The following is a 25,912-nucleotide window of genomic DNA, read 5'->3' on the forward strand; positions in this document are numbered from 1 at the left end:
GTTCTAGAGTTCCATTAAATTTATTGTTCAACTACTACACATACCTCCACTGATATTCTCATTACCTATTAATGAGTAGAGAAAAAAAGAAACTGAAAAAGAAGAACGCATATGAACACGTGTACTTACTTCCTTGTGGTCCATAAAACTTCACTACAAATTCATTGAGTCCTCCCAGGATCGTAACCTCATGCTTACTCTCAATGCTAAGGTGGAAGGTAAAGGAAAGTACACAGGCTCTATATTACCTGGAAGAACTAAAGATGATATCCCCATGATATGCTATGTAAAGTGTTACCAACATTTGATATGAAACTGATAAAATATGAAATATACATAGTCATTCTGGTCATTTAGAAGGGAATATACACTCTTATGAAAAGAATGTGAATGAACTTTAGAATCAGAGACTGGTGTTCAAATCCCAGGACTTAGCAAGCAGCAAGATGTACTGGGTTTGTGAGCCTACACAACATAATAATGTAAGCTCACTCCCCAAGCCTTTGTTATCTTTGTCCATCAGGAAACACCACTTCATACGATTTCTGTGAGGATTAAATGGGTTAAGTATGTAAAACATGTAAACTGCATTTTATAGATAATGTAAGTCAAAAATAGGCACTTAGTTTTTTCTCCCCTCTGTAGTCTCTCCTCCCCATCTACCGCTAGTGAACCTTTTAACATAAACTCCATTATTCCCTTTAGTCAAATTCAAAAACTTAGCAAAATACTGATTCTCCTAAATTAGAAATATTATGCTCCTAAAATTATGGATTTACTTAAGCGAAGTCCCCACATGTTTTCCCCCTGGCTTAGAGAATAATCAAATAATTAATGATACCACCTTGCTACAGGTACTGTTAATTGCAGAAGAGCAACAAAACCAATCAATCAACCTTGTCTGTAGTCTTTATTTTCACCTCTCTTTCCCTCCTTTCCAAACCTCTCTCCTACTTAGACTGGCCTCTAGTTTCTGGCATGTTCTGGGGCTCTAATCACAGGAGTAACACTCGTGTGTTCTCTTCCTCAGAAACTTATCCGTCCCTGAGACTCTTACATGTTTAACTACTAAGATTCAACTCTAAAAGCCAAACCAACGCTTATCAGTAGAGAAGAGGGCTACTGGTCTAATATGTACCTGTTTTAGATTTCTTCTTTGTGGTCTAAACAAATAACAACTTGGGAATTTTAGGTGTGGGGCTTTGGGGGGCCCTCAAATCTCACAATGAAATTAAACAAGAAAACCCCAAACAACCAGGTATGATAAACTGGTCTCACCTTTCTCCATCAGCAGTACAAATCACATTTTAACTACAAGTACTATTATACCAAAGACAAAGAAGCCAAAGAAATTTTTAAATGTTCTCTTACATAGAGAAATATTTTTAAAGATATGAAATCACATATTTGGCTCTCCCTATCTTCTGTCCTACAGGCCACAGAACAGAGGGGCTGGGTGTACTTTTGGCAAAGTCCTTACTCAAAAGCCTTGAACAGGGACACCTAGGTGGCTCAGTCGTTAAGCGTCTGCCTTCGGCTCAGGTCATGATCCCAGGGTCCTGGGATTGAGCCCCACATCAGGCTCCTGGCTCAGCAGGGAGCCTGCTTCTCCCTCTGCCTCTCCCCCTGCTCATGCTGTCTCTATCTCTGTGTCTCAATGAATAAATAAAATCTTAAAAAAAAAAAAGCCTTGAACAATCTCCACTAGAGATATTTAATTAAGACAATTTAGTCTTATGCTAATCTGATCTCATTCTTTTCTAAATGAAAGCTGTTTTAATAGTACACACACTGAAAGGACTCAAATAGTATCCATGCTGGAAAACAGGCTTCATTTCTCACTTGGTCAAATGACACATACATGCATGTTGTACAATTTAAATTCTTCTTGACCGGTCACCCTCTGACACCCAGCAAAATATTCCAAAGCTAATGCTAATGTAATAAATAAAAGTATAACAGGTTAAAATTTGTTTTAAAACAAGAAACAAAAAAAGCACCTTGAGTTAGAAGTTAAATCTAGTTACAATGAACAAAATTAAATACAAATAATAAAGCCCTTGAAGAAAACAGACTCTAAAAAATAATCTTGGGGTGAAAAGCCTTTCCTAAGAGTGATAGGCTTGTATAAAATGGTTTATAGAAGCCAGAAGCCAGAGAGGAAAAGATGAGCAGATACAAGCACACACACACTTAAAACTTTTATATTGTAAAAGACAAAATTAAAACAAACTAAGAAGAATAAAATTATAGCATATGACATTCCAAAGAATGTGAATTAAAACATAAAAGGTTATTACAAAGCAGTAAGAAAAATTAAAGGGGCCCCTGGGTGGCTCAGTCAGTTAAGTGTCTGACTCTTGATTTCAGCTGAGGTCATGATCTCAGGGTTGTGAGATGGAGCCCCGAGTTGGGCTCTGCACTGGGCAGGGAGCCTGCTTAAGAATCTCTCTCTCCCCGCCCATCTCTTTTCTCTCCCTGCTCTGCTCCTCCCTTCCTTTGAAAAAAAGAAAAAAGAAAAATTAGAAACACCTTGACAAAGAAAAGACCAGAACGGCCAAGAAAACAAAATGAACACAATTAAGCTGAAGTTTAACTCATTAGTTTAAAAAGACATTGTTCACCATAAATTGATAAAGATGAAAGAGCTGATGAAAACCTAGTGTTCAGTGGAGTATAAGTTCCTATTCCTGAGGATAAATTTAGCACTGTGTTCCAAAACTCAAAATAAATTTATTTTTATTCAAATTTCACTTTTATGAAGTTATTTTTTTTTAAGATTTTTATTTATTTATTGAGAGAGAGAGAGAATGGTAGAGAGAGAGCATGAGAAGGAGGAAGGTCAGAGGGAGAGGCAGACTCCCTGCTGAGCAGGGAGCCTGATGTGGGACTCGATCCCGGGACTCCAGGATCATGACCTGAGCCGAAGGCAGTCGCTTAACCAACTGAGCCACCCAAGCACCCGTATGAAGTAGTTATTTTTTAAGAAAATAACCAGACGCTGCTGGTGGGAGTGTGATACAGTTTCCACCACTCTGGAAAACTGCTGGTGTAGAACGCTACACACATGCACACCCTCTGCCCAAGAGCACTACTCCCACTAGGTAGGCATAACTATGACCACCAAGCACAGGTTTAAGAGTGCTCACAGCACTACTTACAGTATCCAGAACTGAGGTTACTACCCAAGGCTCATCACCAATAAAAAGGATAAACTATGGTTGTCACCCAACAGAATACTGCACAGCAATAAAAAATGAATTGCAACACTTAAGTGTATGAGTCCCCCAGCTATTACAGTGAAAGAAACCAGGTACCAAAGAGCACACATGATATGATTCCATCTATACACATTTCACACAGGCTAAATGAATCAATGGTGTTAGAAATTAAGATGAGTTACCCTAGTGGGGACTGTGATCACTGTGAAGTGGTTGGAGGGGGACTTCTAGGGTGTCGATTAAACATTTATTGTTCCATTTATCACTGAGCTACACAGATTTGTGGACTTTTCACATACATGCTCTTGTTCAGCAAAAAAGACAGTGTATCTGAAACGTGCAAATATGTTTACTGGAATATGTGAAATTTAAAAATGAAAAGTATCAAAAGGAACTGATTAAATGGGTTATAAACCATTTTATACAACAGGCTGCCACTAAGTCCACTAGTGTTTACTGGTGCCCTCTCCACACCCAGAGCTCCTCCAATGTACGTTTCTGCTCAACTTGAGGGATCCAGAAGTAGGCAACCGAATAAAGTAATACAGGTAAAGACACCCCATTCATTAGACAAAACCAAATAAATTCACAAGGATAATGAAAGAAGAGAGTAAGGTAGAAGATTCAAAGAGTTTAACAAAAAGAAGTCATAAACTAATTTTATAATCTAAAAATCTGGAGAAGCGGCATTCCCCATTAGTCAGAACTAATTCGCTATGAACAGCATTGATGGATAGCAATTACTCATTTAAAATTACGAGTTATCCACATGGCTATCTTTTCCAGAAAACTGAAGATATTTCTATCCTTTACATGGATGCAATAAATCTGGGTTTCCTCCATTTTGTGATCTGAGAGTTAGGCCATGCTTTTATCTACTTTCCAAAGAAAATTCTCCTTTCCCAACAGTCATGTTCAAATGAGATTAGAAGTCAATGCTCCAAACCTCCCCTTTCCCACGATCCCTGGTACAATCTTCCTGTCAGATATACTGGGTCTGTCTTTAATTACACATTATACTATAAATTAAAGAGTTCTTATAGCCCATTTCATATGAAAAACTAAAAGTAAACTGAATGAAACCTTTAAAACTCCTACCAAGTTGGTAAAATGAAGAAGCTGTGCTAAATTTATGTTGCCTTAGAATGGTACAGACAACTAAATCAGATGGAAAAAAAGAATTTAAGTTTAGTTGAAAGAAAAACACTGCATTAAAAATAAGCCATTTCATCACCACGAATGAATGACTTGCCCACAAAAAATATAAAATTACTTGACTACTGTCACCACGTGTATTTATGGTAGAGGCCACGAGTTTCTTTCTCCTCTCTGCTGCAAAGTCAAGGGCAAATGAGGAAGGAAGGCAAATGAGAAGGCAGGTTACAATGACAAAAATAATGATCTATTTCTGAGACGTGCTGGTCAGGCTAGTAGACTGGCGGGAAGTCACTAGAAGGTGTCTTGATTACTTTCTCAGTTTCAAAGCTTGAACACAGAAAATATATTCAGATACTGTCCTGATAAATATATGTTAAATAAACCCATAAAACCACATTTTACTCACCTGTGATCTAAGTTACTCCCACAATACTGCTTTTTACCTTTTTAGCATTTCACTATTAAGGACTATCAGCATTTTCAGTAGAATAATGATTAACATTCCCAGGAGCCCAAGTTCATTTCATTTTTTAAAATGCCAGCCACCCACCACCTTATTTTTCCTGAATGGCATTATGATTACACAATCTAATATTTAAAGGTTAATGCCAAACTGTCAAGAGATAACTGACATTCTTGGCAAAACGTGTCTATCGGGATTTTTAGAAATGATTTTTACATACTTCTGGAATTTTCCAGAAAGGGAGCCAAGGCCTAAAAGTCTGTGACGTTAACAAGTCAAAGACCTAGGAATCAGACAGCATTGTTTCCTAAGTTTACTGATAATGAGCTTATAAAATAAATGAAGGGTGGCCTCCCTGAGCTGTGTCCATGGAAGTAAGGGACTGGTCGTGAAGAATGCACTTCTGTGCAGAAGGTAAAAGCAATTTGCGTGGCTTTCTCTATATACGTTCAGACCAGTCTGTTTCCAACTCTCCTTGAGATGAATCATACTACAAACGTTGAAGAAACTTGCCAACCTTTATTTACAACCTAGTATTCTTGATAAAAACATGGCATGTCTATAAACCATTAATGTGCAAAATATCACAAAAATAATACTTTTGGGGTTACATATGTAAGGAATCCTTCTCCTTTAGAGACATACACTGAAATATTTACTAATTAAACTATATGATGTCTAGAATTTGCCTCAAAATAAACCAGTGTGGGAGGGGTTAAAAGAGAGGTATAGAAGAAATGGTATAAGCTTTGAGATGGGAATTACTGAATCTGAATGATGGGTGCCTGGCGGGGGGAGGTCATCACATCACATTGTTCTTTTACGTTTGAAATTTTCCATAGGAAAAGTTCTAAAAAAAAAAAAAATTAAGAATGTAGTCAGTTATTGGAACTTTAGCATTCAACAAGCATTAACAGTGCAGAACTAAACTACCATAACTCTTTTTTATAGGTTTATTTAGAGAGAGAGAGTGCACATGCATGTGGAGAGGGGCAAAGGGAGAGAAACTCAAGCAGACCCCCCACTGAGTGTGGAGGCCCACACAAGGCTCCACTGCACAACCCATCAGATCATGACCTGAGATGAAACCAAGAGTCAGACACCCAATTGACCAAGTGACCCAGGCACCCCACAGCTGTTTTTTTGTTTTGTTTTTTTTTTTTAAGATTTATTTATTTGAGAGAGAGCACGAGCAGGGAGAGGGGAAGAGGAGCAGAGAGCAGACTCCCCACTGAGCAGGGAGCCCAATGCTGGGCTCGATCCCAGGTCCCTGGGATCATGACCTGAGCCAAAGACAGACACTTAACTGAGCCACCCAGGTGCCCCTCTGCTTCTCCCTCTGCCTCTGTACTTTCCCCCGACTTGTGCACTCTCTCTAATAAATGAATAAAATATTTAAAATAAATAAAAACTTATAAAATGATCCACTTTTTTCCTGAGGTCCAATACTTAAAAGACTGAGGAAGAAAAAAAATAGCAAGTGATTCAGTATGTAAGAGAACAAAGACTTCTTATTGAAAGAGAAGAATACTCTGCCAAGACAGCAAATCAACAAGTGACATTCTAAATGAGTCAAATTGGATTCAAAAGGATATCTAAGAAAAATCCAACCACCCTGAAGGAAGATGAGCATGGCTTTTGGATATCTATAACAAATAACCTCTGGGCAAAATAATACACCCAACGTGGGACTCTAACTCACCACCCCAAGATCAAGAGTTGCACACTCTACCGACTGAGCCAGCCAGGCGCCCCAATAATTGTAATTTAAACGTAAGTACATCTGTAAAGAAAAATGGTCATGTACAATAACAGAGGCTCCTGAGTGAGATGAAAGTTTAAATTGAAAAAAAAAAAAAAAGGTTTTGGGGCACCTAGGTGGCTCAGTCGTTAAGCGTCTGCCTTTGGCTCAGGTCATGATCCCAGGGTTCCGGGATCGAGCCCCATAAAGGGCTCCCTGCTCGGTGGGAAGCCTGCTTCTCCCTCTCCCACTCCCCCTGCTTGTGTTCCCTCTCTCGCTGTGTCTCTGTCAAATAAATAAAATCTTTTAAAAATAAATAAATAAATAAGGTTTTGAAAGGTTTGTATTCTTTGTATTAGGAGAGGGGAAGACTGTTACACAAAAGACAAAAAATAATGAAAACAGCAGAAATAAAAGCTACCGAGAAAATAAGCATAGGGAAAAGGATGCAAAGCAGTAAGAGGGAAGGAAAAAGCCTTCTACTAGTGATGAAATAAGTAAGAGCATATTTTTATCATTTATCTCAATCTGGGTGGCAATAATACAATGTCAAGAGCAATCAACAAAACAATATACAGGTGTCATAACTCCTAAACTCAAGCAATTTTATTACCTATATCCCCCCACAAAATATTTTAAGCTTTCCACATGAAGTGACAGAAATCTATTAATATTAAGCTGAGCTACAGAGAATATAGTGTTAGCATCTATTAAATCCACGAAAGATCAGTCTTTATTAATAGTTGGTTTACTAAATATTCTACAAACCTCCCCCACACAAGAGCCAATAAGGCAAACAAAAACTACTCTTAAATGCCTGCCTCTAAGAAGCTTAAAGTTGAGCAAGGGAACATGACATCTGTACATTAAAGAGTAAATGCAAAAACAGTTTGCTACTAGGGTTTAGAGTAGGAATAGATTTCTTTCAGTTTGTGGGTAAAGAGATGGATTTACACAGGCCTTAAGAACAGCAGGGGAGGGGCGCCTGGGTGGCTCAGTCAGTTAAGTGTCTGCCTTTGGCTCAGGTCATGATCTCAGATTCCTGGGACAGAGCCCCGCATTCGGCTACCTGCTCAGTTGGGAGCCTGCTTCTCCCTCTACCTGCCATTCCCCCTGCTTTTGCTCGCGCGCTCTCTCTCTCTCGCACTCACGCTGAAATCTTTAAAAAAAAAAAAAAAAAAAAAAAACGAAACTTCATAGGCTTTGCAACTGACCAGACACAGCACAGCTATAGAAAACTCCAGCTCCAGTGTTGCTAGAATACCTCATTTTCATGAGAGATCAAAAAACTAGATTTCTAAGCCAATATCCTAATTTCTAAACGCAAACAGAGCACACGTGCTCCAATGTCTCTCAGTGAAGCCTTCTGGGACCATCCTACTTACACTTACAACCACATACTGCTACACTGTCACCAACTAATATACTATGTATTTTATCACTTGTCTCCTACTACTACAATGCAAGCTTCCTAAGGGCAAGGATTGTCGGGTTTGTTCACTGCTGCGTTCCTGGAGTCTAGAAGAGTACATGACACATAGTAGGCACTCAATTACTACTAAATTAAATGAACACATGAATGAAAGATGCAAGACAGGTACGGCCTGAAACCCAGTCTGAGATCTAAGTATAGTTTTAGCCTTGTCAGACAGGGAAGGTGATACTATTAACAGCAAAGAGGAACACAGGACAGAAGGAACAAGTTTTTTATGGAAGATGCTAAGTTTGGCTTTGAACACAAAAACATGTAAAGTATAAATGGATAAACCAAGTGGCGATATACAAGCAGCTGGAAAACTGGTGATTTAAAAGGAGTCATCTTGTAAATCACTTAACTCTCAGCTTGTTTCCCAATCTCTAAAAAGGAGGGGGGAGGGGATTGAGGAAGGATTACCACCTCATTCCCACAGACGCTGAAGATGAAAACACCAACAAAGAAAGGCACCTGGCCCAGCACTGGACACAACAGGAATTCAATATTTTTAATGTAAAAAATATACAAAACTGACTAGTTTTCACAGGACTAAAATTGACTTAAGCAACATTTTTTTTTAATATCTAAAAAATTGTTTTCTTCTACATTCTAGAGACTCCCCCCCCAAAAAATAACAAGCTTTCTTAGTGTTATTATTATGAATAATGGTAGCTGTACAGAACCACAAAATACAATGATGCCATGAGGAACTAACAAGACCTACACTTGTTTTCTGAAATAAAACTTCCCATACTGTATGGTGAAGGCACTGGTAGGTTCTTTCCTAGTTGTTGTTTTTATTATTAGTTTTAAAATAATCTCTACACCTAACATGTGGCTCGAATTCATGACCCCAAGATCAAGAGCCCCATGCTCCGCTGACTGAGCCAGCCAGGCACCCCCCTAGTTGTTTGGGGTTTTTTGTTTTTAAAGATTTTATTTATTTATTTATTTGACAGAGACAGCGAGAGAGGGAACACAAGCAGGGGGGAGTGGGCAAGGGAGAAGCAGGCTTCCCGCCAAGCAGGGAGCCCGATGCAGGGCTCGATCCCAGGACCCTGGAGATCATGACCTTAGCCGAAGGCAGTCGCCCAACCGAGCCACCCAGGCGCCCCTAGTTTTTTTTAAGCTAGATTTGAGAGCTGTCACTGGACTACCATCCTTTAAAATGTTATCGGGGGGGCGGGGAGGGCTCAGTTGGTTAAGTGTCCAACTCTTGGTTTCGGTTCAGGTCATGATCTCATGGGTTGTGGGGTCGAGCCCTATGTGGGACTCCACTCAGTGGGGAGTCTGCTTGGGGATTCTCTCCCTCTGCCCCTCCCCCTGCTCTCTAATAAATAAATAAAATCTTTAAAAAAATGTTAGGGCGCCTGGGTAGCTCAGTTGGTTAAGCGACTGCCTTTGGCTCAGGTCATGATCCTGGAGTCCCTGGATCGAGTCCCACATCGGGCTCCCTGCTCAGCAGGGAGTCTGCTTCTCCCTCTGACCCTCTCCCTTCTCATGTGCTCTCTCTCTTATTCTCTCTCAAATAAATAAAATCTTTAAAAAATAAATAAAAATAAAATGTTATCCACGGTGGGTTATAAAAATCAGGTAACCAAAGTTCATTAATTAAAAAAAATACATTCTCCAATAAATAAAACTTTTTTTTTTTTAGCTGTTTGCAGGTTTACAACCAAATTAGTTGGCTGTAGCTGCCCATAACCTGAGTGATGGAGGTATCACTTATTTAAAAATGGTCTTTTCAGGGGCGCCTGGGTGGCTCAGTCATTAGGCGTCTGCCTTCGGCTCAGGTCATGATCCCAGGGTCCTGGGATCGAGCCCCACTTCGGGCTCCCTGCACCGCAGGAAGCCTGCTTCTCCCTCTCCCACTCCCCCTGCTTGCGTTCTCTCTCTCTCTCACTGAATAAATAAAATCTTTAAAAAAATAAATAAAAATAAAAAATAAAATAAGAATGGTCTTTTCAAAATAATTGTGTATTGTCCAATATACTGAACACTTAAAGACTCATTACCTAAGGGATAAAAGGTAGCATGTGTTATTATTTTCTTAGATAGCATGTAAAGTTTTACAAAGTCAAAAAATTTAAACAGGGAAGAATAAGGTTAAACAGCAAGCATGTTCATTACCACCTAACAGGCTATAAATCACACTAGCCCAGAAGAGATCTTTTTCCCCTGAAGTGTTATGTTTTCATTTAAAGCTTCCATGTTAGAAATAAAAGTAAACACTGGCAAGATCTAAGTAAATTTTTTTTAAATGGGAAAATCATCATAAACTTTGCTCTTCTCAGATGCATTATTCTGCTACCAGATTCCCAAATAATAAAGTAAAAAATTCAAAAGAAAAATTAAGAGTCATAAGTCACGGAAAATAATTTTTTCAAATAGATTTTAGAAAAAGTGTATCAGAAAGATACAGAAAATCTAAGCCCCACTCCACCCCCAACAAAATGTTTTATAAAGCAGACTTAGAAAGTCCAATAGTCAGAGATGACCCAGTTGCAGAAAAAAATAAAGCGAAGGGAAATATGGGAAAATGATGCCATTTTGAGACCAGAAAAAAGTCAAACAGAAAATTTAAGTTCCTATTACAGTTAAATACTTCAAAATATTTAGACTATCAATTAAACATAAATAGCTCTTTAATAAGCTTCACTGCTTTGCTATTTTATGGCAACTGTGCATTTACTTTTAACTAAAAATGTACAAATCCATGTATATAAATTAACAGTATGTTACATTTAATTAGTCTTCAATAACTCATGAAAGGTTAATCAAAAGCTTAATTTTAGGGGTGGCTGCTGGCTCAGTCAGAGCATGTGACTCGATCTTAGGGTTAAGTTCGAGCCCCAAATTAGGTGTAGAAATTACTTAAAAATAATCTTAAGGGGTGCCTGGGTGGCTCAGTCAGTTAAGCATTGGCCTTCAGCTCAGGTCACGGTCCCAGGGTCCTGGGATAGAGCTCCACATCGGGCTCCCTACTCAGTGGGGAGCCCGCTTCTCCCTCTATCTGCCACTTCCCCTGCGTGTGCTCTCTCTTGTCAAGTAAATAAATAAAATCTTTAAAAATCTTAAAAAAAAAGGGGGGGGGGAGCCTGGGTGGCTCAGTTGGATTAAGCGACTGCCTTTGGCTCAGGTCATGATCCTGGAATCCTGGGATCGAGTCCCACATGGGGCTCCCTGCAGGGAGTATGCTTCTCCCTCTGACCCTCCTCCTCCTCATGCTCTCTCTTTCTCTCTCTCAAATAAAATCTTTAAAAAAATAAAATAAAAATAAAAATAAATAAAAACCAAACAAAAAAGCCTTTCACGATGTTATAGCTTGATTCAGAGGTAAAAAAACACTACGTTAAAAAAACAATCATCTGGGCGCCTGGGTGGCTCAGTTGGTTAAGTGACTGCCTTCGAGTCCTGGGATCGAGTCCCACATTGGGCTCCCTGCTCAGCAGGGAGTCTGCTTCTCCCTCTGACCTCCCCTCTCTCATGCTCTCTCTCTCTCTCAAATAATTAAATAGAATGTAAGAAAACAAATCATCTAGGGGTGCCCGGGTGGCTCAGTCGTTGAGCATCTGCCTTCGGCTCAGGTCATAATCCCAGGGTTCTGGGATCGAGCCCCGCATCGGGCTCCCTCCTCCGCGGGAAGCCTGCTTCTCCCTCTCCCACTCCCCCTGCTTGTGTTCCCTCTCTTGCCGTGTCTCTGTGTGTCAAATGAATAAATGAAATCTTTAAAAAAACAAAAACAAACAAAAAAAATCATCTATCCGAAGAACTGTTTTTTTAAGATTTTATTTACTTTTTGACAGAGAGAGCCTGTGAGACAGTGAGAGAGGGAACACAAGCAGGGGGAGTGGGAGAGGGAGAAGCAGGCTTCCCGCCGAGCAGGGAGCCCAACGTAGGGCTTGATCCCAGGACCCTGGGATCATGACCTGAGTCAAAGGCATACACTTAATGACTGAGCCACCCAGGCACCCCCAAAGAATTGCTTATAATCTTAAGCATGATAATGACATTATAGCTATTTATGTAAATGTCCTTATTTTTAAGAGGGGCCAACTGATTTATGTAGTTGTTAAATGATGTCTGGGATTCGTCCTAAAATATTCCAGAGAAGAAAGAAAGAGATGTGTGGGAAAGTCCTGATAATTGCAAAGTTTTAAGTGACAGAGATTAACTGTACAGTTGGAAAATTTCATAATAAAAATAAATTATTTAATTTCCAATACCTATCATGTCTTTTTTTTTTTTTTTTAATCAGAAGGTTGTATATATCCAACTACACTCTGCTTCTATGGAAGGTGACACTCATTGTCAAGGAACTAGTCAAGCATCCAGTTTAAAATCTACAGATGAGAATACAGCTTTGAACTGCAAAGAAAAAATAAAGACTTAAAAGATTCTCAAGACACAAGACACCCCAGAGACATCAAGTTCACAACGAAATTCTAAACAAATGATCTAGAAAAAAAATTTTTTTTTAAATTTTGGGGGTGGGGCCCATGTGGGTGGCTCAGTAGGTTAAGTGTCTGACTCGATTTCAGCTCAGGTCACGATCTCAGGGTCATGAGATCGAGCCCCGCATCGGGCTCTGTGCTGGGAGTGGAGCCCGCTTAAGATTCTATTCCTCTCCCTCTGCCCCTCCCCACTCTCTAAAAAAAAAAATTGGGGGGAGGGTAATTTTAAGAAGTAGGACACATTAAAAGATACTGGTACCTAATTACAACTTCCAGTTTTCCTGTTCTCAGTATGGAGGTAGATGAAACCACCGTCCACATGTCAGAGAAATAAAAAGAACCCTGTCATTCCAGAGGCAGACTACCTAATCACAGTAGGCTGGAGAAGAAAAACAAATGAATCACAACCTTAAGGATGACAACTGCACCTGAACTTGAGAACTTTGAAGTCAAAGGCAACATATAATTTCCCCATAAATGATACAGAAACATGCAAGTAAGTCCACTGGCCCTCTGCAAAATCCTAATGGAAACATCTATTTAAAATAGACCCTATCGGGCGCCTGGGTGGCTCAGTTGGTTAAGCTACTGCCTTCGGCTCAGGTCATGATCCTGGAGTCCCGGGATCGAGTCCCACATCGGGCTCCCTGCTCAGCAGGGAGTCTGCTTCTCCCTCTGACCCTCTTCCCTCTCGTGCTATCTCTCATTCTCTCTCAAATAAATAAAATCTTAAAAATATATATATATAAATATAAAATAAAATAGACCCTATCTCCCCTTCTGGGCTGTATGCTTCTTCTCTGTGCTATTCACAGTTCCAGGACAAAGTGCATCATGAAGCAGCTCCTCAGTAAACTAAATTTAATACAGCTTTATGGAATACCTATGCAGGGTATTTGGTATCCATGCTTCCAATGTTCTTCTCTTCTCTAATCTTTGAAAACTTTACTTCCTTTGTTTTAAAATACAGTAGACCAATTTTCATCCTAACACTTTGACATGTAGATTGCAATGTCACTCAATGAAAACAGTTAAGTGAAGCGTTTAATAATCCCTACCCACATTCTAATCAAGGCATATGTGAATCATTTACAGTAAGCAGTGACTTTTTTTCTTATTTTTTCTTTCTAAGTAAGCTCTATGGCCAACATGACCCTGAGATCAGGAGTCCCATGCTCTGCTGACTGAGCCAGCCAGGAGCCCCAGCAGTAACATTTTTAAAGGAAATATTTTCTTTGCCACTCTCCAAGTAACATATATTATTACAACTGTGAAGTGTTGTGTAAAAATTAATAAATACAAGCAGTAGTACCCACTCTACAGATGAAGATTACAGTAAAGTGAAAAACAACGGATCACAGAAAATGAGCAAGAGGAGATCTTAGGTATGTGGTTATCTGTTTCTTTTTATTTATAAAATAGTCGACAAATCTCAAAGTCATGAAGCTACTATGGAGAGATTCAGGTCCATAACCCAGGGCATGACTCTTTTTCCTTTCCTTCTCCATACTAATTATGAGTTTGTGTCTCTAGACACTAAGAATTCCCCACAGTAATTTTATTAACTCCAATAATCTCAATAATTTCGTAAAGCAAGTTCGTTAAAATTCAAATATAAATGCCTGTAAACCCAGAGGAAAGGGAAAAGAGAACACACATGCATTACAAACCATTAGTTTGCCCTTACAAATCACTGCACTAAAGCTCTGGTCACAAGTACCTCCTCATGCCCTAGTTTTTTCCAGAACATGAAGGACCAAAACCTGCTGTTCCCTTTACCACTCCATGTTCATTAGGCATAGCAGATGCCAAATATTAGTAACACCTTAACCTCGATTTCATAAAAATTAAGGGAAGAGCGCAGCACAGACTCGGGCTTCTTAAAACAAAACATGCAAAAGACTAAGTAACAGGTTCAAGATCATTGTCATGATTTTATACTGAATAAAGCAGAACTACAGATGCATATATGGTATAGAATGCTAAGTTAAAGCAAGGTCCACCAATGCAGAAAATGCTGCATTCCAAAACAAATGAATATGTATTCAACTGAGCCTAGTTTCTATTACCCATTTGTAAGACTTATCAGAGGTAGCAGCAGTTATGTGTTGGAAGTTTATTTTTTAAAGATCTTACTTATTTGACAGAGAGAACGAGCACAAGCAGGGGGAGCAGCAGAGTGAGAGGGAGAAGCAGGCTCTCTGCTGAGCAGGGAGCCCGATGCGGGGATCGACCCCAGGATGGAGCCCAGGATCCTGGGATCATGACCTGAGCTGAAGACACATGCTTAACCGACTAAGCCACCCAGGCTCCCCATGTTGGAAGTTTAATAAAGGCCTTAACAATGTTAAAAAAAAAAAAAAAAGAGGGGGGATTAAAATGTAAATATAATGTAATACGGAAAACAGCATGTTTTTGATTGAAATTCTGCTAAAAACTTTATAAAAGGGTAGTTAGTAGGCAAATACCCTTGATACGTTCAAGTAGCTATTATAAGCTATCTTCATCATCTTCATGAGTAATTAGGATGAAAGAACTTGGATGACAACTTTCAAGAGAAACTGGAATGTTGCCTTTTTCAAGAGTCCATAGTGAAAATAAGCAAAAGAAATGAAATATTAAAATGAAAAAAGTGCTTTTAAAGAAAACACCCTACCATAATAAGAAAATAACCCCAGAATGATTAGATAAGCAGAAAACCCTTGAAAGCCAAGAGCTGGGAGGTGAAAAAGGGACGGCACACTAGGCGTGCAATGTGATATAGCAAGCGTGGCCAGAGCTGTTTTAAGCATCAAACTAACAGGTGACAGCACTGAGAGAGGACGCTTTCTTGCCATGCTAGCAAGACTGATCGGTCAAGACCCACAGAAATGATTAACATGCAGTAAGAAACGGGTTGTCAGGTACAATTAAGAAGTATGCAAATGAGTGGCGCCTGGGTGGCTCAGTCCTTAAGCGACTGCCTTCAGCTCAGGTCATGCCTGGGATCGAGCCCCGCATTGGGCTCCCTGCTCAGCGGGAAGCCTGCTTCTCCTTCTCCCACTCCCCCTGCTTGTGTTCCCTCTCTTGCTGTCTCTCTCCATCAATTAAATAAATACAATCTTAAAAAACAAAAGAAGTATGGCAAGTGATAAATAGTGATAGGGAAGCTAGCTAGGCTAATAGTTTAAAGTAAAAAGTCTGAGGTTTAAGTACACAAACAGTAAGAAATAAAGGCAATATTGTTATGAGGTACAGGAAGGAAATTAAAAATCAAGTTTCTCACAAGGAGTGCTTCCTGAATAATTAAACAATGTGGAGGGGAAAAAAAAGTTTTTTTGTTTTTTTTTTTTAGCAAAACAAGAGAAAACAAACCTAGACACACACAACAGTGGGTGTATATATATAGTAAGAAAATTTGGCATTGAAAAGGTGACAAAACTATTAGGTTTCCTTCTCTCATGTTTGTACCACGGGGTCAAGTAGGACTGATAGGTTCAGATGCCACTAAGTGAGACAAACAGTTGGCTGGTGCCACCACCAAAGGGCAGAGTGCTGTTCTGAGAACACCTTTCGATACAACTAAATAACCTCCACTGGTGAAGTACGGAGTTTTAGGCTTTTTTCCTAAATTGTCTTTTAAAATGTGAGTGGGGCCTAAAGCGGCCTTCCCATCCCCTAACCCTCTAGTCTCACTGCCCAGATACCACCAGTTTATTTTATATAGAAATGTTTATACATACACACATTCACATCGTCACATACACACAAGTGTAAAGTGTTCTGTAAACACCTTTCTTCAAGTAACACATGGAGAACATCTTTATCAGTACATACAGAGCTAAGCGCGCCCCTCCCCCCCGCCACTTAATGCTTGCACAATATCAAAGAACCATAACTTAAGCAGCCATTAGTGAACTGGTAGTTCATTGTCAGTTTTTTTTGGCTAATTGCAATGTCACAATGAACACTCCAGCACATCCCTATTGCTATACCTTTTCAAGTTTATGTTTTCAATTTCTAGAAGTGGAACTTCTGGGTCAAAGGGATATATTCTGATAAATGTCCTTCAAAAAGATTGCATCCAGTTACTTTCTAACCACCATTACATGAGCCAACGTGTTTTCCTCACACCCTCACCAATACTGGTATTAAAGCTTTTACAGTGAAACAAAGTTCATCTTTAAACACCACTGCAATTGCCATCTGCATCTCAAATTGCTGTTCACCAATTCAACTGCAGCCCTGGCTGGGTCCCCCAAGGGAAAAGAATCCACTCTACTGACCTTCCTCTTGCCTCTCTAACACAGCACCTGCATGTGAAGGTGACCCTTCGGGATTCATTAACAAAAAAATCCCGAAGATATGAAGCACCTTTCGTTAGCTATTTAAAGACAAGACTAGCCAATTAAATCTCACGTAACCTATAAGATAGGTTAACTCCAGGACCTGGGCAGAAAACGGTGAAAAAAAGCAAGAGTTTAGTCTGACATGGCATCATTTAATTAAATGACAGGACTTGTATTTTACCTACCTCTCTAAATACGTAAACTTCTGTATCTCTGCCCCGAAGAGGATGTGAGGTTAATTTCTTATTTCTTGGGTAGACCTGATATTTTAAATAGCTCCTTATACCAAACTACTTTTGCTATTAAAGCATACAAAATAATGAATACTCACAAAAGATTTACACAGATTTACACAAAATATCTCAATAACAGATGTTTAACATTTTAAGAAATGTTAGTCTCCAATTTACTAAAAGCCATAGTTTACTCTTGAGTACTTAAAACAAGAGATCTTGTAGGAAATAATTCAAACATAGAAAAAGGTACTTACTTTCCATTATCTATTTATATACTATTTGGTTTTCTAGATACAAATATTATCAACTGACTTTCTCATTATGGAATATCAGGATTTTCACTTTACCCCCACATTCCCTCTCCCTATCCATGGAACATAGGTTTTGCACCAGTGTTGATCAAATTGATATTCAGAGATTATATTCCTAATGACCATGTAAATATTACTCACTGCTGAGACATACAGACATATACTATATGACCTAGTTTTTTCTTTTCAGTATTTTTCCCCCAAGGAAATAATCACTGCCTTAAACTAAGCAAACAAGAAACCAATGTATCTATCATTAATCTGTCCCTCAACTCGGATAGAACTGTCTCAACATGTTTAAACACATCAAGACGAGTATTTGTATTTGAATGTTTTCCCTCAAAAATTTACCTTTCTCATTCTTTGGCTTGATCAGGTAGCATGCAATCCACTCCTTAAGTATATGCTGGCTGGATGGCAAAGAAGGGGACTCACGAATATGCTAGCAGAAGGAAGCCAGAAAGGGATTGATCTCTGGCTGCAATGTGCCCGAGAGTAATTAAGAATTTTTTTTGTTAAAAAGGATCCACTAACGTCACTTTAAAACAAATAGAAAATATTCAACATCTCCACTCTCGAGATGATGAAATCTCAGACCGCAGTCACATGTTGGAGACTGACAGGACACCAACGGTAGTGCCCAGCCACCTCTCTGCCACTCGGTTTCACAAAATCACCTGGTTTCAAAGTTTCCCTACCTCAAAAGAAGGGAGTTTTCCAAGAACACAGAGTTTACAAGAAAATGAGTTCAGAATTCTAGTGGTTAGAGGAGTGGACGGACTCATTAATGTGAATCTCAGCTTGATCATTTACTTGCCATATGGTCTTGGGCAGGTCACTGGAACCTCTGTGTGCCTTTGTTTTTCTCAATATAAAGGAGCAGTACAGTAAATACAAGATTAAGGAAAGGCTGAGTATTCGCTATTATTAATACTCCAAAAACCGCATCTGCAGCTTTAACAGGTTACATCTATCATTCTAATCTGCCTTGGTTACTAACATACAAAACTGAAATTACATCTCTTAAATTGTTAAGAGTTATGTATACGAGTGACTTTTTACCTTTAATATGCTTAGATTTTTTTTTTTTAAAGGGGGGGTGCAGAGGAAGAGGGAGAGAGAATCCCAAGCAAGCTCCACACCCAGCGTGGAGCCCGATGCGCAGCTCAATTCCACAACCCTGAGATCATGAACCAAACCAAAATCAAGAGTTGGATGCTTAACCGACTGAGCCACCCAGGCACCCCTGCTTAGATCCTTATTATATTGATGTTAGCAATTACTAACGAGGGGATTATTAACCTATGACTTGTTCCCAAAATGGCATTCTGCCCAACTTCTATGCTGGTGAAGTCCCTTTCCAATTTTTTAAATTGCTACTTACCCTTTTTAGTCACAAATATTAACAGCTACCCCCCCTGTTAGCACTCAATGGGATGAGTACTGTTCTAAGCCTTTTGACTAACTCTTAACCCTCACATCAGCCAGGGAGACAAGTTACTATTACAAAGACAGATTGATACCATGTTCTTCCTCTCTGCCTTTCCAGCCACGCTGGTCTTTCATTTCCTGAAACACAAGCAGCTCTCAGCCTCCTCAGGGACTTTGCAATGGGCTACTTCTTCTGGCTAGCTCTGACTTCCCTGTTCTACAGAGAGCTTGATTCCTCTTATCCTTTACGGTGTGTCTCAAATGTCACTTCCTCAGATACCTTTCTGATCACCTGAAGCACACACCCCAACTGACCTCCAGTTATTCTCTACCTACATCCGTTTCTTTCTACGTAGGTCTTACCAGAAGTACTATTTTGTCTTTACATCCTCCCTCACCTCCAACAAAATTCAAGTTCCAAGAGCACAGGAACCTTATCTGACTTGTTCTTTGCCTGGATTACAATGAGTGCTCAACAAATACTGCTACATGAATAATGTGAAAAAATAAAATTAATAATGTGAATGGGTGCCAGGCACTCCATTAGACAGTGGGATCTGGAAATAAGAGAGTACCCACCCTCAGCTCAAGTTCTAGTGGGAAAATGACAAGCAATTATCAGTGAGTGTTATAAGAGTTACCCAGAGGGGGGCACCTGGCGGGGCTCAGTTGGGTTGTGCAGCTGCCTTTGGCTCAGGTCATGATGGGGGATCCCGGGATTGAGCCCTGCATCCTGTGGCGCTTCTCCCTCCCCCCTCCCCCCTGCTCGTGCTCTACCTATCTCTAATAAAATACACGAAGATGACCCCCCCAAAGCTCAACTCAGTATCAGCACATAATAACCAAGAAGAAAAGTGTGCAAACCATCTGAAGAAGCCAAACTGAATGTATTTATATATGTAAAGAAAAAGGTAGCAACAGAAAGGGTCAGCCCTGCAAGCACTGAAGGAAAAGTTAGAGAAAAAGGTTGGCAGGGGCCACTGAAGAAACTGAACGGGGAACAAGGAGCCTTTGCTCATAAAACAGCTTTCTGGTCACGAGGGATCTCTCCATTACGAGATGATGGCATCATCAGATTATGACAAGCCATTAAACATTTAATTCATCTCTTTTTGTTCTGATTCCTTCTCAGATAACCTTCTAGTTATGGTATGGGCTGCCTGAGATGTCCGCCTATAAGGAGACAGCACAATGGTACATGCTGTACATAAAATACAGGCTTTCCAATTTTACCTTTCAGACTCAGGAGCTTGGTTATTATGAGGCCAGGGAGGGGGTCTGACCTTATTTCACCAATTATATACTTGGAGGTGGGGAGTCTCTCTCCCAACAAAGGAAGAGGTTAGCCTGATTTCAAAGAAAAATATTTAGGATTTAAGAAAAACACTTGAGGTGGATCTGACAGATACAGAAGGTAAAGGAAGAGGGCTGAGCCAAGGATAATTCTAATATTTTAGAAATGAGTTATCTGGGGATGGCAATACCATTCAGAAAGAGAGCAAGAACAATCAGAGGGACACAAAGACTTAAAAGAGATGTGCTATTTAGGACATGTTAAATCTGCAGTCTAATACAGCTTAGTGGATATGTCCAGTAACCATTTGGCCATCCAAGACTGGAACTCAAAAGATAAGGAATTTTTAAATTTTGGAGACACTTCTATTAGGGCAATAGATGAAATCACCCAAGAAAAGTGTATCACCTAACAAGAGATGAAGACCAACTGTGGAACCTGAGCAAACCCAGTATTTAAAGGACAGAGAAGAGGAACCTGCAGGGTAGTCTGTGAAACAGAGACAGGCATCTAGAATTGTTCTAAACACTTGTTACGTGGTGATTCAATGTCAGATTTCAACAATACATCTACATCTGCAATTTTTTTTTTAACAGAGAAAGTACAAGTTTTAAAACAAAAACAATTTCCTTAAAGTTACTGAAAAAGACACAGAAGTTCTTTCAGAAAACTGTAATATGGCTTCCTGGGACAGGAAGGAAATCAATGAGATACACCCTCCTGACTTCTTACCAGTAGTTCAAAAAGTTAAATAAAGTTTGTTGAAAGGAACAAAGAATGTTTTTTTGGGACCTACTTTTAAAATGTTTAAATCTTGCCAAGAGTTCAAAGTCCATGATGCTAACCAACCACCTCTGGATGAATTTCCAAGGCAGAGATAAAAGTTCCAATGTGTATTTTAAGGACTAACATGGGTTTTGAGAGACATAACTACACACTTATATTCTAGAACAAGCCAAACCTTCATCCTCTAAGAGGTCTAGGATATGGCACAGTAGTATCTCCCCAACAGTGTCACTGGGTTTGGACTTACTGAGTTGAAAACTTTGTCATCAAGAACTATTTATTTATCGGGCACCTGGGTGGCTCAGATGGTTAAGCATCTGCCTTCGGCTCAGGTCATGATCCCACTGGGATCGAGTCCCGCATCGGGCTCCCTGCTCCTTGGGAGCCTGCTTCTCCCTCTGCCTCTCTCTCTCTGTCTCTCATGAATAAATAAATAAAAAGTTTAAAAAAAAATAACTATTTATTTATTTATAGCAATGCCAAGGGCTGAAAACTGAACTGTGACACATTTCCTAACCTACCATACAGCTGACAGTTTTGCTGGAAAAGACCAAACTACTCCACAAAACACCTGAGATTTCAATACAAGTTGCAAAGTGAGGTGCCAAACAGTGGTAGGATATGGAGGTGCCTAGGTGGCTCAGTGGGTTAAGAAGCTGCCTTTGGCTCAGGTCATGATCTCAGGGTCCTGGGATCCAGACATGCTCCCTGCTCAGCGGGGAGCCTGCTTCTGCCCCTTCCCCCTGCTCATGTGCATGCTTGCTCTGTCTTAAATAAATAAGCAAATAAAAATAGCAGTAAGATAAGTCAAATGAGTGAGTCATTACTAAAGACTGGATTGCATAAGAAAATGGGGTGGGAACCAGACTTTTAAAGAAAGGCAAGACAGTCAAGATAAGCAGCAATATGAGGGAACAGGACTACTGCAAGCAGGACAGAGATATGAGCAGAGGCACAGATGCAGGACCCAGCTGATCAATGTGTTTGGAATAAGAGATTCATGTAGCCAGGCAATAGTCAATTAAGGCCAGAGAAGCAGGCTGTATTAGACCACAGAGAGCCAGGCCACAAAGTTTTGTACTTTATCTTATGGACAGTAGACAGCCAATGATGGTTTTATACACAGATGGGTGGTGGAAGATTCTGGAAAAGCAAGATTTTGGAAAGATTAATCTTGCAACAGTGTGCAGAAGAGGTAATGATTGTGGGGGTACACATGTCAAAACTCATCAAACTGGGTGCCTGGGTGGCTCAGATGGTTAAGCATCTGCCTTCGGCTCAGGTCATGATCCCAGGGTCCTGGGATCGAGTCCCGTATTGGGCTCCCTGCTCCTTGGGAGCCTGCTTCTCCCTCTGCTTCTCTCTCTCTCTCTGTCTCTCATGAATAAATAAATAAAACTTTAAAAAAAAAAAAAAAAAAAACAAAACTCATCAAACTGTACACTTGAAATTGCTGAATTTTACTGCACATAAATCACACATCAGTAAGGCCGATTTATTTTATTTATTTTTTTATAAAAGATTTTATTTATTTATTCGACAGAGAGAGACACAGCGAGAGAGGGAACACAAGCAGGTAGAGAGGGAGAAGCAGAGGGGGAAGCAGGCTTCCCGCTAAGCAGGGAGCCCGATGCGGGGCTCGATCCCAGGACCCTGGGATCATGACCTGAGCCGAAGGCAGACGCCAAACAACTGAGCCACCCAGGTGCCCCTCAGTAAGGCCAATTTAAAAAAACAAAGAACAGGGCGCCTGGGTGGCTCAGTTGGTTGGGCGACTGCCTTCGGCTCAGGTCATGATCCTGGAGTCCCGGGACTGAGGCCCGGGATCGAGGCCCGCGTCAGGCTCCCTGCCCAGCAGGGAGTCTGCTTCTCCCTCTGACCCTCTTCCCTCTCGTGCTATCTCTCATTCTCTCTCTCTCAAATAAATAAATAAAATCTTAAAGAAAGAAAGAAAGAACGAACGAACGAAGGTAAAGACAGGGATAAGATTAAGTATTAAAAAATACAGGCTGTAAAAAATATATAGGCTATAAAATTCTGAGTATTTGATAGTTGAGGTTAATTCAGCAGTGTGCTGAAGCCAGCTGACTCTGTACATTCTTCCCAACTTCAAGTTCAGTGACATCACATCCGTACTCTGAAACCAGCCGTGGTGGAGTATTTACACTTCAGAAATCAGCAAATGCTACAAATCAAGGCTTAATTCCCCCAGGGCAGTTGTTCAACATTCACCAGCACACCGTGTCATTTCTATACAAGGTCTAGAATGAATACGGCACTAAATGCAGAGTACCTCAACATTTTCTTCTAATTCGAAATAATGACATAGTTCTAAAGCACCATTTCTTAATTTTATCCTCAGCAGATGTTTACCAAAAAAGTATTAGCTTAAGAGCCTAACATTTTATTAGTTTGAAGAACCAAAGCATGCCTATGAATTAAGACAGAAACCTTTGTTTGCGTCTCTCAATCAAGGTTTCCTAGCTATTATGTGGTTCCCCTGCGACTAACACCAATTGATGATGATAATGCACAAAAAATTCCAGCATTCACTCCATTATACGAAAGACTAATTGCATGGGCCTATTATTGGAATATGCTTTCCTCATTTAAACTAGTTGCATTTCAATAGAGTGAAGAGCATGTTCTAGAGAAACCCTACTGTGAAAAGATGAACTTTTGTCTTAACAACTTCAAAAACTATTCACTTATAGATGCCTATTTCACATCTCTGAAGCAAAATAGCTCATTTGTTATGTAGATTACTAAGCAATCAGTTAAGAATAAAGAGGTTTCTTCTTTAGAGAGAGGCTCCAGCTATCTGCCGGCACAGGCTCAATCTCAAAACCAGCCAAGTATACTTCTAAATAGGACAGCAAATAACTGTTGGAACCTTTGTGACTTAACTACAGAGAAATACAAACATGCACCTCCTTCCTATTTTCCACCCTGCCTTCCAGGAGCCAACCTGGGGTTCCTCCCAAGAAAGGCTGCCTTTTAGAGCTCTTTGGCATCTATCTGCAGAGGTATGAAATCAGGGCATAGGAGGCGGGTTCAGCAAGAGGTACAGTGTGCTGATCACTGCAGCATGTCTGATTCCGTGAGTCCTTACTCAGTTATCAGACTTAAGTTTTGTTTCAAAAGTAGTTTAATTCCTCATGCATAAAAGCCAATTTAACTCACCTGTATCTGAAGTATACTATTTTACTTTGGACGCTAATCCCCACCTATACCAAGTTTCTACTAGAAAATGCAAATGCATTCAGGGTTCTTTTTTTTAAGATTTTACTTATTTGAGAGCGAGCGAGGGAGCACAAGCAAGGGGAGCAGCAGAGGAAGAGGGAGAAGCAGGCTCCCTACTCAGCAGGGAGCCTGATGTGGGGCTCAATCCAAGGACCCTGAGATCATGACCTGAGCAGAAGGCAGAGGCCCAACCGGCTGAGCCACCCAGGCGTCCCTGCATTCAGAGTTCTAAACTGAGATGCCAACATCTTCATCATGTGAACTTCACGGCACCTAAAGCCCCTATCTCTGAAGAAGGGAAATAAGGTGACGTAAGAATTATCATGAAGAATTCTGAAATATAAGGAGCAGGAAGAAAATGTTGGGGATGGGGCAGGAAAGAAGTGACTGTTAATGTGAGAAAAAATATGTAAGAATCACCAGGGTATTAACATCCCCTGCCCCACAGAGAACTGGGGGTGTGGGGAGAGCGGTAGGTATTCATCAGACATGTACACTTTGACGAAGCACCCCATGAGTTCCGACCAACATTCCAAATGAAGAGCTGCAGCTTTAGGGAGTCAGCTGCCAGGCCATGAAGAGCATACATGGATCAGTTCCAAGCCCCAGGCCTGTCCACTGAGCACGTTTTGCACCACAGACCCTGGCCCAAGGATCTTTTCCTTTTGCCACTTTCCTTAGGCTTTTAATTCCCCTGGAAGAGTAGAAAGTAGAACCCCCCAAAAAGGAAAAGAAAAATATACCTGTGGCCCTATCTCTTTACTAATTTACCATCTTCAAAATGTCCAAGCTCAGGGGCACCTGGGTGGCTCAGTTGTTAAGCGTCTGTCTTCAGCTCAGGTTTTGACCTCAGGGTCCTGGGATCGAGCCCCACATTGGGCTCCCTGCTCATCAGGAAGTCTGCTTCTCCCTCTCCCACTCCCCCTGCTTTGTGTTCCCTCTCTGTGTCTCTGTCAAATAAATTAATAAAATCTTCAAAATGTCCAAGCTCATGTACAACGTACAGTTCTAAGAGCTGAGGACAAAGGTATAAAAGACACAGGATCTACCCTCCAAGGAGCAGCCTGACAAGGGGGGGGTGGGAAGGAGCTGAAGCCACAAAGACACAGCTGATTATAAAGTGTAACTGCTCATGGGGGAAACTAAGAATGCTACTGGAGCACACACAAGAGAGGAAAAGCACCTGTGGCAGATATGGAGATAAGCGTGGGAGTTCCAGGAAGACTCTTAAGGAAAATGCAAAGCTTGAGGTGACTACTAAAGAATAAAGGCAAGTTAGCCAGAAGAAAGGGGGCCATGCAAAACAGTCAGCCACTGTCCTCTGAGAAGGCTGGTCACCTGCAGGGTGGGTGCAGCTCCTTATCTTGGACCTTCACCATCGGAGGCACTACCCCTCCCCTCTCTATGAAAAGGACCACCGTCTATACCCAGGTTGGGCTTTAAACTACAGGCACTGAAGAGCAACTAAGGGGTTTTAAGCAGGAGGTGGCATGATCAGATGTATTCTAAAAACAGGATCAGTCTAGCAGCAAAATGAAAGGTAGGCTGGAAGGAGACAGAGACTAGCCACAGGGAGCCCTGAAGCTGTGAGATGATTTGCAACAGTCCAGTAGATCACAAGGGCCTGAATAAAGCAGTAGTGCTAGGGGTGGAGAAGGGGGGAGAGTAAAGATCTCAAGGAGGGAGAATAAAAAGGATGAAGGAGGAGTTAAGGGATCATTCAGGTTTCCCACCTGGGTAACGGGTGAGTGCACGTGCGCCACACACACCCA

The 25,912-nt window shown here is 40.6% G+C and overlaps 1 protein-coding gene across 4 annotated transcripts in view; it reads right to left on the bottom strand.

Moving 5' to 3' along the window:
• The window catches only part of UBE2H (ubiquitin conjugating enzyme E2 H), a 107,566-nt gene that overhangs the window by 42,805 nt on the left and 38,849 nt on the right, over positions 1-25,912 (bottom strand). For 3 of the 4 annotated variants that reach the window (XM_028106461.2, XM_028106455.2, XM_028106458.2), the window contains exon 2: positions 130-206. The exons of the other annotated variant lie outside the window; for it this stretch is intronic. In XM_028106461.2, coding sequence (XP_027962262.1) covers positions 130-206 — 77 coding nt within the window. The remainder of the gene's footprint in view (positions 1-129; positions 207-25,912) is intronic. 4 annotated transcript variants of the gene reach the window in all.

Source organism: Eumetopias jubatus, unplaced genomic scaffold, assembly GCF_037043125.1.
Source record: "Eumetopias jubatus isolate StellerSeaLion01/CBP00866 unplaced genomic scaffold, mEumJub1_p1.0 scaffold_14, whole genome shotgun sequence".
Taxonomy (NCBI): Eukaryota; Metazoa; Chordata; class Mammalia; order Carnivora; family Otariidae; genus Eumetopias; species Eumetopias jubatus.